Genomic DNA, 15,076 nt, shown 5'->3' with positions numbered 1-15,076 from the left:
CGCCATTTGGTGAAACTCCCTAGGTAAACACAGCTTGCCCACGCATCATAGGATTGGGTTCATTTAAAGTCAGTTGGGAACCTGCAATTTCTTCTTGAGATGGGCTATATATAAAATGATTGAAATCAATCTGCTAAATTCAAGAATTCTGAGTTATGTTTGCAGATGATATCACCTTATGGTCATGGTAAAGGATTCAGAGTACTGTGTACAAAAGGGACTTTCAGGAGTGACGGAAATATTTTCTATCTCAATAGTGGTGGTAGTTACATAGATGTATACATCAACATTCATAGAACTGTGCAACTCAGTAAATCTGGCTTTTAAAAAAACAAGAATATGGGTGCCTGGGTGGCTCAGTCAGCTGAATGACTACCTTGGGCTCAGGTCATGATCTTGGAGTCCTAGGATAGAGTCCCACATCAGGCTCCCTGCTCAGTGGGGAGTCTGCTTCTCCCTCTGGCCCTCCCCCCTCTCGTGCTCTCTTTCTCTCATTCTCTCTTTTCCGAATAAATAAATAAAATCTTTTAAAAAAATGAGAATCTTATGGTATTAGGGAAGAAAATAATGACAAAGGTGGCTAAGTAATATGTGAAAGGAAGTTTCCTTCTTTGTTTTGGCCTCTTAGACAAAAGGCAAAGATACAAATCTTTATTATTGAAAACTTAGGAGTAATGGCTTCTTTTCCACATTTTCTTATGTACCACCATTCTTTACTTTGGATTTTTCATTGCCTTTTATAAAAATTCTAAGTTTTTCCTCAAAAAACAAAGTGTTATTTATATTTATGAATATAATAAAGCTCTTAGCCATTCTCTAATGTGGTTTTAATCTTAACTCAGAGAACTCATTCACTTGAGATTTGATCATTTCCATAGTTGAATAAAAGAATCTAGCCATGAGTGAAACAGGATGATTGGGGGACACCTGGATGACTCAGTTGGTTAATCATCTGCCTTCAGCTCTGGTTATGATTCTGAAGGTCCTGGGATCAAGCCCCGCATCAGGCTCCCTGCTCAGTAGGAAGTCTGCTTCTCCCTCTTTCTCCACATACAGCTCCCCCTGCTTGTGTTCTCTCTCTTTCTCTGTCAAATAAATAAATAAGTAAATAAATATTTTTAAAAAGGAAAAAGAGAGAAACTCCCCAGTTTAGGGCAAACTGGGACAGTTGATCACACTTACAAGGAGGGACCATGATAAGTTTTCTTGGAGGTGGGAGACAGTGAAGTTTCTGGGTTCAGCCTTGAAGCACCATTCATTTCCTAAATAGGGTATGGTGACCCTGGCATAGTTTCTGATCTAAGCTTGAGTAATTGGATCCAAGTTCTTAGGAATGTGCAAGGTTGATACAATGAGTTGTAATCCTGGGCTCTACTGTAAGAGGAGAAAGTGTAAGGAAGGACAGTGGTGGGGAAGAGCCTGGGAGAGCAGCCTCATGGGCCATCTCTGAGGCCAAGCCCAGAATATGAGGAAGGAGGAGCCAGATGAAGACCAAGCCTACCAGGTGATGGAGCTCAGAGCAGTAGTGGCCTCTGAATCAAGAACAATGGACTGACTCACTAGCAAAGGGACCTTCAGAGTTTGTGAGCCTTGTGCCTTGAGGCCCACAGGTTCCTTACCTTGAGAGCAGAGCAGGGTAAGAGATCCCAGCAGAGAACAATGAACATGGAAGAAATACTATGTCCCTTTGCTGCCCAGCCCTCTCCAAGGCAATAGTCTGTCCAGGTTATGGAAATCAGCTCTGGATTTTAAACCTGAGATCTTTGTGTTTGAAGTATCCCATACCCAACACCTGAAATTACATGCCAAACTTGGTGTGCATCCATATATTCTCAGAAGATAGCATCCATCAGGGTCTCAGAGTTGCTCAAGATAGGAAACAGATTAAGAAACACAAGACTAAGTGGTCGCTAAAGCCCTTCTTGTTTTCACATTTTGTGATCCTTTGATAATACTCAAGATAATTGATTTGAATTTATAAAAAGGATCACAAAAGAAGTGTCAGGATCCAAGAAACCCAAGAACTATCACCTTGAGAAATATGCTAAATACTAATATCAGGGAATTCCAAACAGCTTTCTCTGTTGTGAAAGGGGACCTGTGATAGTTGATTTTATGGCAGTGTGGCTAGGCTAATGGGCATACTCTATGGGTGTTCAGTTGTCTGGTCATACATCAGTCTAGGTGTTGTTATAAGGTATTTTTTAGATGTGATTAACATTTAAATCAACAGACATTGAGTAAACCAAACTGTCCTTCATAATGTTGGTGGGTCTCATCCATTCAGTTGAAGGCCTTAAAAGATTGTGGTTTCCCAAGTGAAAACCAATTCTCCAGACTGCAATACAGGTACCTTGCCTGGGTTTCCAGCTTGCTGTCCTGTAGAATTCAGACCCAAGACTGTAACATCAACTCTTAGCCTGAACTCTTAGCCTTTTAGCCAGCTCTGCAGGTTTCTGGAAATTTCCACCTATACAAGCATGTGAACCAGTTCCTCAAAATCTTAATCTCTTTCTTTGTCTCTGTTCTTTTGGGTCTGTTTTTCTGGAAAACTCTGACCGTACCTGACCCATTAGTCATTGATTTCGTTTTAATACTGGGAATTAACATATATATGACCCATCAAAATGCTGAACTTAACTACTGGTGAAAGCGATCCCTAGGCCATTTGGAATAAATGAGTACTGTTGGACAGGTAGAAGGTACAGAAAGGAAAAAATATATCTTTGTGGGTGTATGTCCAAGCTTCCAGTAATATGGCCAAAGAGCCCAGTTTGGCATTAACCAACTTGAAAACAGCTGGTTAATAATTTGGTCAAAAGAACAATTTGGTTAAAAATGAAGATCTTTTACTTTTTAATTGCACTGTTAAACTATTTTCACAAGCATGTATCCATATTACTTTCATAATTTTGCAAAAAGAAAGTAATATTTGCAGGTACAGGTTTTTGGTTTTTTTTTTTGGAGTGCTGCTTGTGGTGCGGAGGTGGCTGAAGCAAGCATTAATGCTTCCTTGCTCCCTACATATCAGGCTTGCTCTTTGGGAACTGGACCACCCCCTGAGAAGTCCCCTTGGCTCTGGGCAGGCGGATTGAAACTACGGGAATCTCGAAATTGCCATAGGCCTCTTTTCTACTCTTTTCATAGGTCTCTTTTCAGCTCTTCCTGGCTGAAAAAGTAACCGCTGGGGTGGAGGTGGAGATGGGGGTGGCGGGAGCTTGATGTTAAAAGAGGCCACCCTACGCTTTGTCCCTTTTTCCCCACAAGAGGGCTGGGGATGGTCTTACTGCGATTATTACTGCATTTAAAGCATTTACTGATGTGTGTTATATGTGCACATTTTACCAGGTTTTCACGAGAGAGAAGTCTTGGGGGGAGCGCTCTGTTTATTAATATATACTTCAGGCTGCATTTCTAATTTCTTTTCAGGTCATTTTAATTTTCTTAATAGATATTCATGAAATGTAACTACGGTCGAAAAGAAACACGGGCCCCGCCTCCGGGAACTCGCTTTCCTCCAAGCGCCCCATACCGCCGCCAGGCCCTAGCAAGCGCCGCTTAAGGGTGTCTACGTAGCAGTGATGTCACGGCGTCGGGGCGGGGCCAGCGGCAGGGGCGGGGCCGCTTCCCGGATCTCGCGGAGGGGCGGGTCGGGGGCGGCGGCCCCGCGGGGCGCGCTCGGCCCCTGAGGTGCGGACCTGTATAAACGCGCCCTCTCGGCCGCCGGTTGTTGCGGAGAGGCTTGCGGGATCGGGATGTTGGGGTCGCGTGCGGTCCAGGAGCAGAGCGCCGCGGGCCCGTGTCCCGCAGGCTTCGTGTTAGGGCTGGACGTGGGCAGCTCGGTGATCCGCTGCCACGTCTATGACCACGCGACGCTGATCCGCGGCTCCAGCGCGCAGAAGGTGACCGGGGAGCGAGCGTAGGGGGCGCGGGTCGGGGTCGCACGGAGCGCCCGGGATCTTGTCACTGGAGGCGAGCGGGCAGGTCCTCGGCGTCTGGCCAGGTTGTAGCCACCTGCAGCCCCGGCAGGCCCTCGGTCTTGAGCGGAGGGAGGGGAGCGGCCAGATCTCTGAATCACCTCTCGGGGTAGGGCTGACACCCGCGCGCCCTTTCCGTCCCGGCTGAGGGCAGGAGGGGCCCGGTTCGGGACCAGGGGTCCTTCGCTCGCTTCTCTCACCTAAGGATTCGCTTTTCCTGGGTGGGAGTGCGGAAACTCGCAGGGTAGCGCAAAGCACTCCGCGCGTATCCAACCAGCAGGTGCTTTGTGACTTGCTAGGTTTTTCCTACTTCCTCGGTAGACTTGCAGCCCCGTCTTTATTTACATTTAAAATTTTCAGATCTTGATAGAATTTATTGTCCATTCTTCAGTTATCATTATTAACTGCTTCTCAGAGTGCTGGTTTCTCACCTGAGCGACTGATTTTCATGGATATGGGAGGAATTGGACACGTTTTGAAGGCTGTATTGTCATTACTTTTCTCTTTTTCATCTTTGAGCATTGATAAAAATGCCTTTTTTCCTGCTTTGAGAAACCTACACAAATCCTTACTTGTTATTAGTAAAGCAAACAAAATATTGGTGCTCTTCTGTTCTTATTTTAATGAAGTGTTGATTTCTTCCAGCGCACCAAAATAATGTTGATTTGATGTGATGTTCTTACCCTTCTTCCCAGTATCAAGATCTTTTTTTATGTTAGCAGTATTCGGAGCCATTAGTTACCTAAACCATTCCCCGAAGCACTGGACTCTCCTGTTTGCTCAGTTCTCCCCCTTCTTCCCATCCCCTTAATAGTGTTTTTTCAACCGTATTACTTGCCCAGGTGCAGATCTAGCCAAGTGACTGCTTTGAGAAAATGGGGGAGTTTCATTTCATTCTGTTTTCTGGACCAGAACAGTAAGCTGGGACCAAGCAGCTTCCTGGGCCCTTCTCTGCTACCTGTGCAGAAACACTGTCTACCCACCCTACACACGCCATCACTCCCCCAACCTGAAAGAACACTGTGCTTCAGCGACTGTATGCCTCTTATCTTTTTATGTCTTTATCACAAAACAGTGATACTTTCCACACAGTCTTCCTCATAATTCTAGACACAAAGTACTTTTGTTTTAGGCAGTGATTTTTTTAATTGAAATATTTGGAACCAAAAGGGAGACATGGATTGTGAGAAAATACAAACTTTCCATTGCTGAAGAATTTGGGGCAAATGATTAGTTTTTTAGAAATGAGGTAGGAATCTTAAAGATGGATCAAGACTATTGTGAGTAACAAGACTAGAATGGTTTGCTCAAACTCTCAACCGTGAAGTGTCTGGAAAGATACACGAGTTAATAAAAATATAAAAAGTCCCTGCCTTCAAAGGGTGAAACACTTAGGTTAAGGATTTTGTAGCAGTGGCTCTCCAACTGCTAGTAAGAGTTCATAGCAGTGCTTTTTTCTTTTTTTAAAAATTGTATTTATTTATTTGTCAGAGAGCATAAGCAGAGGGAGCAGCCGGCAGAGGCAAAGGGAGAAGCAGGCTCCCTGCTGAGCAAGGAGCCCAATGCAGGACTCCATCACAGGACCCTGGGATCATGACCTGAGCCAAAGGCAGATACTTAACCTACTGAGCCACCCGTAACACAGCTGCGATCTTACTAACAAAACATTGGGATTTTTTTTGCATGTAATTTTTTCCTAGAAAATTGTTTTATGTCTTAAAAATTGTTGGTCCATAACAAATTAGAAAAGAACAATCGGAAATTGGTCATTTACTTCAGATAGCTGGAGTTCTTTGAGGAAGAGGGTCTTATTGGCCTACATTGCTACTCAGCACCTAGTTTATTACCTCCTGGGTACAGAATAAGTCATTGATTTGTATTTAATCAAAGTGTTAGGAATTCAGTTTGCTTCGTGAGACTGATTGGGCACAGAACTTTTATTTTCTCCTGCGAAAATCACACCTCTGCTAATATGATGGTAAGGCTAGATACAATAGAAACCCAGAATGTCTTACTATAGGATTTAACTGATACTTCTACATAAATAGCTTAAAAGAGAAACAGGGAAAGAAAAAGTGAAGAGATCACCCTTAGAGATAAGAACATAATAGGCTGGGGGTGCCTGGGTGTCTCAGTTGTTTAAGCATCTGCCTTCTGGCTCAGGTCATGATTCCGGGGTCCTGGGATCGAGTCCCGCATTGGGCTCCCTGCTCAGCCAGAAGCCCGTTTTCTCCTTCTCCCACTCCTCCTGTTTGTATTTCCTCTCTCGCTGTCTCTCTGTCAAATAAATAAAAATATTTTAAAAAAAAGAACATAATAGGCTAAATTGGTCTTTTAATTAAAATTGGAATCCCAAACACGAATGCTTTGTGTTAGAAAGCTGGTACTAGGCCTCTCAGAAGACCGGTTTTATTTCTTGTGGCATTCATTTTTTAACAGCAGAGAAACGTTTTTAGGCTTTTTCTATAATTTGTATTTTTTGTTTCTTTTTTTTATAATTTGTATTTTTTTTAAAGATTTTATTTTTTTGACAGAGACACAGTGAGAGAGGGAACACAAGCAGGGGGAGCAGAAGAGGGAGAAGCAGCCTTCCCGCCCAGCAGGCAGCATGACGCAGGGCTCAATCCCAGGACTCTGGGATCATGACCTGAGCCGAAGGCAGATGCTTAACGACTGAGCCACCGAGGCGCCATTAATTTGTATTTTTTTAAAAAGTCTTTGTATGTGTTCTTAAATATTGGTGTCATATACTAGAATAGTATTCAGATTTGAAAATCCACATGTCAATATTTGATGTTTCTAGTTTTAAGGAGAAAGTTTATCATGTTCCCCATTGGAACATCACACTATGTGAGAAACCGTAAAGACTAATAATGTCTTTGTTGGAAGAAAGGACAGAAAGGCCAGTCCAAAGAAAACAGTATAATCTGCACTACTGTGTACCCTTCTGGACAGTATTGAAAAATTCTGATTGTTTGCTGTCTTTTGTTTTGTTTGTAATCAGCAAAACAAATCTTGGCTTTGGTTATCTTCTTGTCTAATTCCCATTTCATCTTCCCTCAAGACAGGAGGAGATTTTACTATTATGACATTTTTGGGGAGTGAGTTCTCCGAGCTGGTGGAGTGACCCTGTAGTGCCACCTCCAAGTCTGAAGATTTGTAGGTTTGATGCAGTGATACCCATATTGAGTTTTTCTGGGATCAGGAAGCGTTTATTGCAGTTGAGGCATTTATCTGTGGTCATGAAAGTCTTGCATAGAAAAAACAAATATTATTTGATAGAAGGGGAATAGATTTTGTTAAGTCTGTCTCTGAGAACTCAATGGGGAGTAGTTGACCCTTTTTTCATATCAGACCTTGTCACCCTCATGCTCCCCACATAGTCACTGTTTCCTAGGCATTCCTTTGTTTTCTTTATTTTGGTCTTTTCTTACATGTTAGATCTTTGGTTGGTTTTTGGTTGTTCCTATTTTCAGTACCACTCGGTGGTCTTACCCTACTCAGCTGTATGTGGAATATATCTGATATTTGCAAAGAAAGCACTCTTCTGGTTCAGTCTTTTTGTGAGTAAACCTTTTACCTTCTGCCTGGTTAGGGAGGGGTGGTGATCTGGCTAGAGGAAGGGATTGGAGATCCTTATAAAGACTTTGAGCCAGGGATGCCTGGATGGCTCAGTTAGTTAAGCGACTGCCTTCAGCTCAGGTCGTGGTCCCAGCGTCCTGGGATTGAGCCCTGCATCAGGGTGCTTGCTCAGTGGGGAACCTGCTTCTTATGTTTCTGCTGTTTCCCTGATTATGCTCTCACTCTCCGACAAATAAAAATCGTTAAAAAAAAAAAAAAAGACTTTAAACCAATCTTGTGTTCAACCCCATCTGGCATCCCAGTCTTTGGAGGTGCCTCTAATTTTCAAGGCTTTACCATAGAATCTCTGCCTGCCAGGGTTTGAACAAAGGTGTGTCACCTGAGCAGGGAGTGAAGTATCAGTTTTCTCCTCTGTTTAGCCATGTGCCATCAACCCACTCACTGTTCATATTAAAAACGTTTGTTAAAACCTGGTCTGAGCCTGTTTGCTCTCTTAGCATTGTCTCTCTGCAGAAACCTTTTTAATGTTTTTATTTTAATGGAATCTTGAGAGGAATTGGAGGTCAGATATGTAGGTTTAAGCCATCATGTTAAACTGAAGCCATGGGGGCGGGGGGAGAAGCCCCATGGCTTCTTTTTATTTTATGTTTTAAATTAACATACAGTAAAATTGCCTTTTTGGTGAATAAGTTCTGTGACTTTTAGCCAATGTAGGAGTAGTCCCCAAACTCGTATTAGCCCTTTGTAATGCTAGCCCTTTGTAGTCATACTCCTCTCACACCTAACACTGATCAATTTTCCATGTCCATAGTTTTGTCTTTTTGAGAATGTCCTAAAGTGGAACAATATAGTCAGTAGCCTTTGGAGACTGACTTTTTTCAGGATAATGCCTTTGAGATTTGTCCATATTATGTATATCAATAGTTTATTCCTTTTTATTTCTATGTAGTAATCCATTAGATGAATGTGCCTCATTCATTCACCAGCTGAAGTACAGTTAGGTTGTATGAATGGTTCTGGTGATTGTGATTAGAGCTGCTATAAATATTTGTGTACAGATTTTAATGTGAACCTAACTTTGCTCTTCTCTAGAATAAATACCTAGGAGTGGTATTGTTGGGTCACATAGTAAATGAATGTTTAACTTAACAAAAAATTACCACACGTTTCTAAAATGGCTGTACTATTTTGCATTCTCACCAGCAATGTATAAGAGTTCTTCACTGACACTTGAAATTGTTAGTGTTTTTTATTTTATGCATTCTGGTAGATGTAGCAGTATCTCATTGTGGGTTTGATTTGCATTTCACTAATGTTTAATGATGCTGAATATTTCTCTATGCATATATGCTATCCATATATATCTTCTTTGGCGAAGTGCCTGTTCAAGTCTTTTTCTCGTTTTTTAATTGGGTTGTTTGTTTTCTTACTGTTGAATTTTGAGATTTTTTCATATACTCTGAATGTAAGTGCTGTGTTGGATGTGTGATTTACAGATATTTTAAGCCAGTCTGTGTTTTGTCTTTTCATTTTCTTAACCATGTCTTTTGCAGGGCAAATGTTTTTAATTTTGATGTTCAATTTGTCAGTTTCTCTGTTTTATGAATGGTAATTTTGGTTTCATGTCTAAGAGCACTTCCATGTCTTTTGCAGGACAAATGTTTTTAATTTTGACATTCAATTTATCAGTTTCTCTTTTATGAATGGTAATTTTGGTGTCATGTCTAAGAGCACTTCATCTAACACCACATCACAAATATTTTTTTCCTGTGTTTTCTTCTAAACATTTTATAGTTTTATGTCTTAAATTTAGATCTGTGATCAATTTTGGGTGAAGTTTTGTGTAAGATGTGAGTTTGAGGTTAATTTTTTTGCATATAACTGTCTGTTTCCAACTGTTGAAAAAGCTATCTTTTTTCCCATTGAATTGTCTTGTATATACTTGTCAAAATGAATTAGCTATATTTGTGTCAGTCTGTTTCTGAACTTTGTTCCATTGATATCTAGTTGTTCATTTATTTTTTTTTATTTCATTTTTTTTTTTTTTTAGGGAGAGAGAGAGAGCACATAGTGGGGGCGAGGAGCACATAGTGGGGGCGAGGAGCAGGGACAAGCATACTCTGCACTAAGCACTGAGCCCAACATAGGGCTGGATCTCAGGACACTTACCCAACTGAGCCACCCAGGCACCCCCTATTTCTCCATTTTTATGCTAGTAGCACACTGTTTTGACTAATATAACATTATAATAAGTCTTAAAATAGTATGATTTCTCCAGTTTAATGTCAACATTTTTCTGGTTATTTTGTTCTTTTGCTTTCTCCTATAAATTTTAGAATCATCATGTCTGTATCTACTAAAAAATCCTACTGGGATTTTGATACGCAATTGTAGATGGCATCTTTAGCACTTTAGAAATGTTGAACCACTTCCTCCTGGCCTCCATGGCTCTGATGTGAAGTTGCAGTCATACAGAATCATTGTTCTATATATATAATGTGTGACTGCTTTCAAGATTTTCCTTAGTTTTTGGTTTTCAGCATTTTAATTATGCTGGATCTGGATGTGTAATGCTTTGGACTTATCCTTTTAGGAGTCTTGTAAGTTTCTTGAATATATAGATTTTAAGTCTTCCACTGAACTTGAAAAATTTTTAGCACTACTATTACTTCCCTAATTTTTTTTTTTTTTTTTTTGCATTGAACTCTTTTTTTTTTTTTTTTTCCTTCTTTGGGGACTCTGATGACATAAATTCTAAACCTTTTGCTCCTGTCTCATAGATCCCTGAGGCTTTATTCATTCTTTTTTTCCAATACTTTTTCTTTCTGTTATTTAAGTTAGATAATTTCTATTAATTTATCTTTGGTTAAGACTTTCTTCTGTTGTCTTTATTCTCTTGTTAAGCCCATCCAGTATTTTTTTTTTAAGATTTTATTTATTTATTTGACAGAGAGAGATCACAAGTAGGCAGAGAGGCAGGCAGAGAGAGAGAGGAGGAAGCAGGCTCCCTGCTGAGCAGAGAGCCTGATGCGGGACTTGATCCCAGGACCCTGAGATCATGACCTGAGCCCAAGGCAGTGGCTTAACCCACTGAGCCACCCAGGCGCCCCTGTTTTTTTATTTTAATTCTATTTTTCTTTTTTAATTGATTTTCCAGCTTTATTGAGGTATGATTGAAAATAAAAGTTGTATATAGGTAAGGTATACAACTTGATGTTTTGGTGCACATATACATTGTGAAATGATTACCATAATCAAGCTAATTAACATACCCATTACCTCACGCTATTTGTGTATGTATGTGTTGAGAACACTTGAGAACTGCTCTCCTAACAAATTTCAAGTATACAGTACAGTATTATTAACTATAGTCACCATAATGGATGTTAGGTCTCTAGAACTCATTCATCTTATAAATGAAAGTTTGTACCCCTTGACCAGCCTCTCTGCACTTCTTCAATTCTCCTAATTATTGTATTTTTGAGTTATAAAAATTTTATTTATTTTTTTCTTTTTGTCTTATATTTCTTGGCTAAGACTATCTGTTTTGCCATTGGTTTTAAAAGAATTTGCCCTCTCTTCTTGGAACATTTTTATAATCACTGCTTGTGAAGTCTTGATCAGATACCTGTCATCTTGACATTGGCCTCTATTATCTTTTCCCATGTGAGGTGAGATTTTTCTAGTCCTTCATATACCTTGCAATTTCAGATTATATCATGGACATTTTGAATATAGTGTTATAAGACTCCAGGTCTTATGTAAATCCTATGATGAATGTTGATATTTTTCTTTAACCAGGCAGTTAATGCAGTTGGGTTCAGCCTACAAATTCTGCCAGTTTTTCTGTGAACTTTGGTTTCAGTGTTTGTCATTTCCAGAATCTTGACAGTACTATTTGTACCTGCCCTGTGAATGTGCCACTTAGTAGCCCGTCTGGTACCCGGGTAGGGGTTTGTCCCTTAGTTCTTAACATCTTTGCTATGCTGTTTAGATTACAGTTCACACATGTACAGCTTCAAGGTGAGGCTCAGAATTCATACCCAACTTTCCAGAGCAGCTTTCCCAAGCTCCTCCCTCTCTGAGATGGTGTGGTACTTTTGGTTCCCTGAGCTTCCCCTTTTGTCTCCTCTTACCAGAAAGCTGGAACTTTCATTACCCTACTATTCTGGCATTTCCTGTGCTCACAGCTGGGGCTACACATCAGGACTACAGAGAGAGAGAGAAAAAAGCATGGCAGTCTTGGGCCCTATCTCCTCTGGTTGGAGAGGGAGTTTTACCTCCTTCAGTATTTTAGGTATTGCAGTTACTACTGCAACCACTAGCCTGGGTACAAAAGTATGGAGGGAAGCAGGGGGATAAAAGGAAATATGGGGGATTTCTCCCATTCTCTCTGAGTGTTAGCCAAAACATGAGAGCTTCTCCTGGAGTTTCCACTGCATCCTGGTATCCACTTCTGGTTTTGCGGACTGTCTTGATTATACCAGGGAATATCAGGGAAGAAATTGGAAACTCACCTCCAGTTAGCTGTACTCGAATTCTTATCCTCCTCCATCTTCCTGCCACCTTAGATTTTTTAGAGTGTGCATTCAATCCACGTTTTATCCCTGCATTCAGTGGTAGAGGCAGGGTGGAGTGTGTTTCCTCCATCATAGTCTGAATTAGAACTTGGTACTTTATTTGTTAATTTTTGTTTTTAAAATACTTTTTTCTTATAAAAATAGTACATCTTCATTATAGAAAACTTAGAAAGTAAAGATAAAGAAAGCTAAAATTTTCTGTAAACTCATGAACTAGAGAAAGCTTTATATCATAAGTTCTATTTTAACAATAAAATTAATTAGATAATAAATGAAATAAAATTGTTAATTATTTTAACCATTTAAAAAATTTTAAGACCCAGATGTTATTGACTTACCTAATGTTGTTTTTACAAAATTTTCTTTTTCCAAATAGATAGAAAGTCTTTATCCTCAACCTGGCTGGGTTGAAATTGATCCCGATGTTCTCTGGCTTCAGTTTGTGACTGTAATAAAAGAATCTGTTAAAGGTAATTAGACTTGCAAAAATAAAAATAATAAAGTATATTTTGTTTGTAGTAAAATTTTCCTCAGTCTGTTGAATTTTGTGGGTTTCCTAAGTTATCATTACACAAATAGTATTTTACTGGGGTAAAATTTCTCAGTATTTTTCAGCAGACATCTGTGATTTATAATTAACCACCTTGTCCAGGAAAGGTAACAGCAACTCTCTGTCCTCTGGTTTAAATCTTTTTTCAATACAGTATAAAGGCTTACTTTCCTTCTTCATTCTTCATGTGGCTAGTGCTCGTTCGACTTCCTATTGTGTACAAAATACTAGAGGGTTATAAACAAAATTATAACCCACAGTTCCTGCTCTCGGGAATTTACAGCTGTGTTACCTGTATTTTTTTTTAAATGTTTTATTTACTCATCCGAGAGAGAGAGGGAGGGAGCACAAGCAGGGGAAGGGGTAGAGGCAGAGGGAGAAGCAGGCTTCTTGCTGAGCAAGGAGCCCAATGCCAGACTTGATCCCTGGACCCTGGGATCGTGACCTGAGTGGAAGGAAAAAGCTTAACTGACTGAACCACCCAGGTGCCTGAAATCTTAACTCTTTAAGGACATTTTCACCGTGTAACTTTCTTTAAGAATATGGCAAGAGATGACTTGTAAATGTGAATTCTAAAAGATCTTTCATTTCATTTTTGTGTCTCAGTTGCTTCTCCTTCTTGCCTTTTTGGTTTGAAATACTTCAAAACTTATTTTAAAAAGCTGCAAGAAAGGGCACCTGGGTTGCTCAGTGGGTTAAGCCCCTGCCTTCGGCTTGGGTCATGATCACAGGGTCCTGGGATCGTGGAGTTCTGCATCCGGCTCTCTGCTCAGCGGGGAGCCTGCTTCCCCCCACCCCCTCTGTCTGACTCTCTGCCTACTTGTGATCTCTCTCTCTGTCAAATAAATAAATAAAATATTTTAAAAAGCTGCAAGAATAGTACATGGAACACCTGTATGCCTTTCCCCAGATTCACACATGTTTAGCAGTGCTTATCATTCTTTACAAACTCTTTTTTTGACCCATTTAAGGGTTCATTTGACATAATTATTGTGATCCCTAAATATTTCAGCATTACCTCCAAAGGAAGGGAGAATTCTCCTATATAAGCACACTGCACATATCACAGAGGAAATTTAACATTAAATACAGTAGTATTTTCTAATACTTAATCTTCAGTATTCCTCTCTTATCTCAGTCATTAACAGGTTTTTGTTTTTTTTTTCCAATCTAGAATCCGTCCAAAGGTGAGGCATTGCATTTGGCAGTTAGTCTGTCTAGTCTCTTTTAATCTAGAGCATGTTATTCATGGCACTGACAGTTTTCAGAAATATAGACCAGTTTATTAGATGGTCCTGCATTTTGCAGTTGTCTTATTTCCCCATGATTAGATTCAGGTTAAATATTTTTCAGGGGAGTACTATACAGGGGTAAAGTATCTTCCTCAGTGCTCAAATTCAAGTTGTACCTAATTTTCCTAGTGGGATAAATTGCTTTTCTAAAAGAATATCACAAAAAATACTTGAGTTGCAATATTTTAAGAAGTATGAACCAGAAAGACCATGTTTTGTTTTTCTTTTTTCTTTTAAAGATTTTGTTTATTTATTTGACAGAGAGAGAGAGAATGAGAGAAAGAATCTCTCTTCTTGGGCAAGGAGCCTGATGCAGGACTGGATCCCAGGACCCTGGGATCATGACCTGAGCGGAAGGCAGACACTGAACTGACTGAGCCACTCAGGTGCCCCAGAAAGAACACATTCTTATTTGCATCTTAGCATCTGTTAAGATCTGAGCTTTAGTAATTATACTATTTTCCCTGGGAATTTTTCTTGTCATCAACCATCAACTTATACTATGTTGTGGTGACCATAAAAATAAGTTGTTTTACCAGCGAAGGGTGATTTATTCAGGAGTAGCAATTTGGGACGAGCAAGCTATGGCAAAAACCATAGGCTAGTTCAGCAAACAAAGGAAAGGAATATTATTTTGTGGAAAAGGAGAAAGAGGTTGGGAAGGATTGTTTTGAACTGTAGTCCATTGGAGAAAAGTGAGAGTTTGGCGTAAGGATGGTTTTTCATTGGCTGGGGTAAATTTTTTTTAGCAGATGCAATGTACATCTTTTCCCGTTAATGACCTATAATTGCCGATTCCTTCCTGCTGAGGATTCTACTCTTGGGGTCTGTGATTGATAGGTCTTCCTGTAATTGACCCAGTGGTTTGGCCTGCAATGCATTTTAGAGAGGTTTCCCTTTATTAATTTTTATGGGTTGATCATTGCTTGAATTAAGATCAGTCTTTTAGTATTATCAAGAAGAAATACAGTCTAACTTACTTTGAGTGGTGTTTGCTTTTTTTTCTAACATTTAAAACAGAAAGCTCCTTTTGTTATTATTAGAATATGACCTTTTTCCCTTTAAGTAAAAAATTACTTTAAAACCATCTTAGTA

General features: G+C 39.9%; 1 protein-coding gene across 3 annotated transcripts in view; it reads left to right on the top strand.

The window, feature by feature from the left end:
- Positions 1-3,672: 3,672 nt before the first annotated feature.
- The window catches only part of GK5 (glycerol kinase 5), an 81,957-nt gene continuing 70,553 nt past the window's right edge, over positions 3,673-15,076 (top strand). For 2 of the 3 annotated variants that reach the window (XM_044251520.1, XM_044251522.1), the window contains exons 1-2: positions 3,673-3,902; positions 12,516-12,609. In XM_044251520.1, the coding sequence (XP_044107455.1) occupies positions 3,756-3,902; positions 12,516-12,609 (241 nt within the window). In that variant the 5' untranslated portion in view covers positions 3,673-3,755. The remainder of the gene's footprint in view (positions 3,903-12,515; positions 12,610-15,076) is intronic. The other variant, XM_044251521.1, reaches the window with a different exon arrangement.

The sequence above is a fragment of the Neovison vison genome, chromosome 6 (genome assembly GCF_020171115.1).
Source record: "Neovison vison isolate M4711 chromosome 6, ASM_NN_V1, whole genome shotgun sequence".
Lineage (NCBI taxonomy): Eukaryota > Metazoa > Chordata > Mammalia > Carnivora > Mustelidae > Neogale > Neogale vison.
This window is presented reverse-complemented; position numbering and strand designations above follow the sequence as displayed.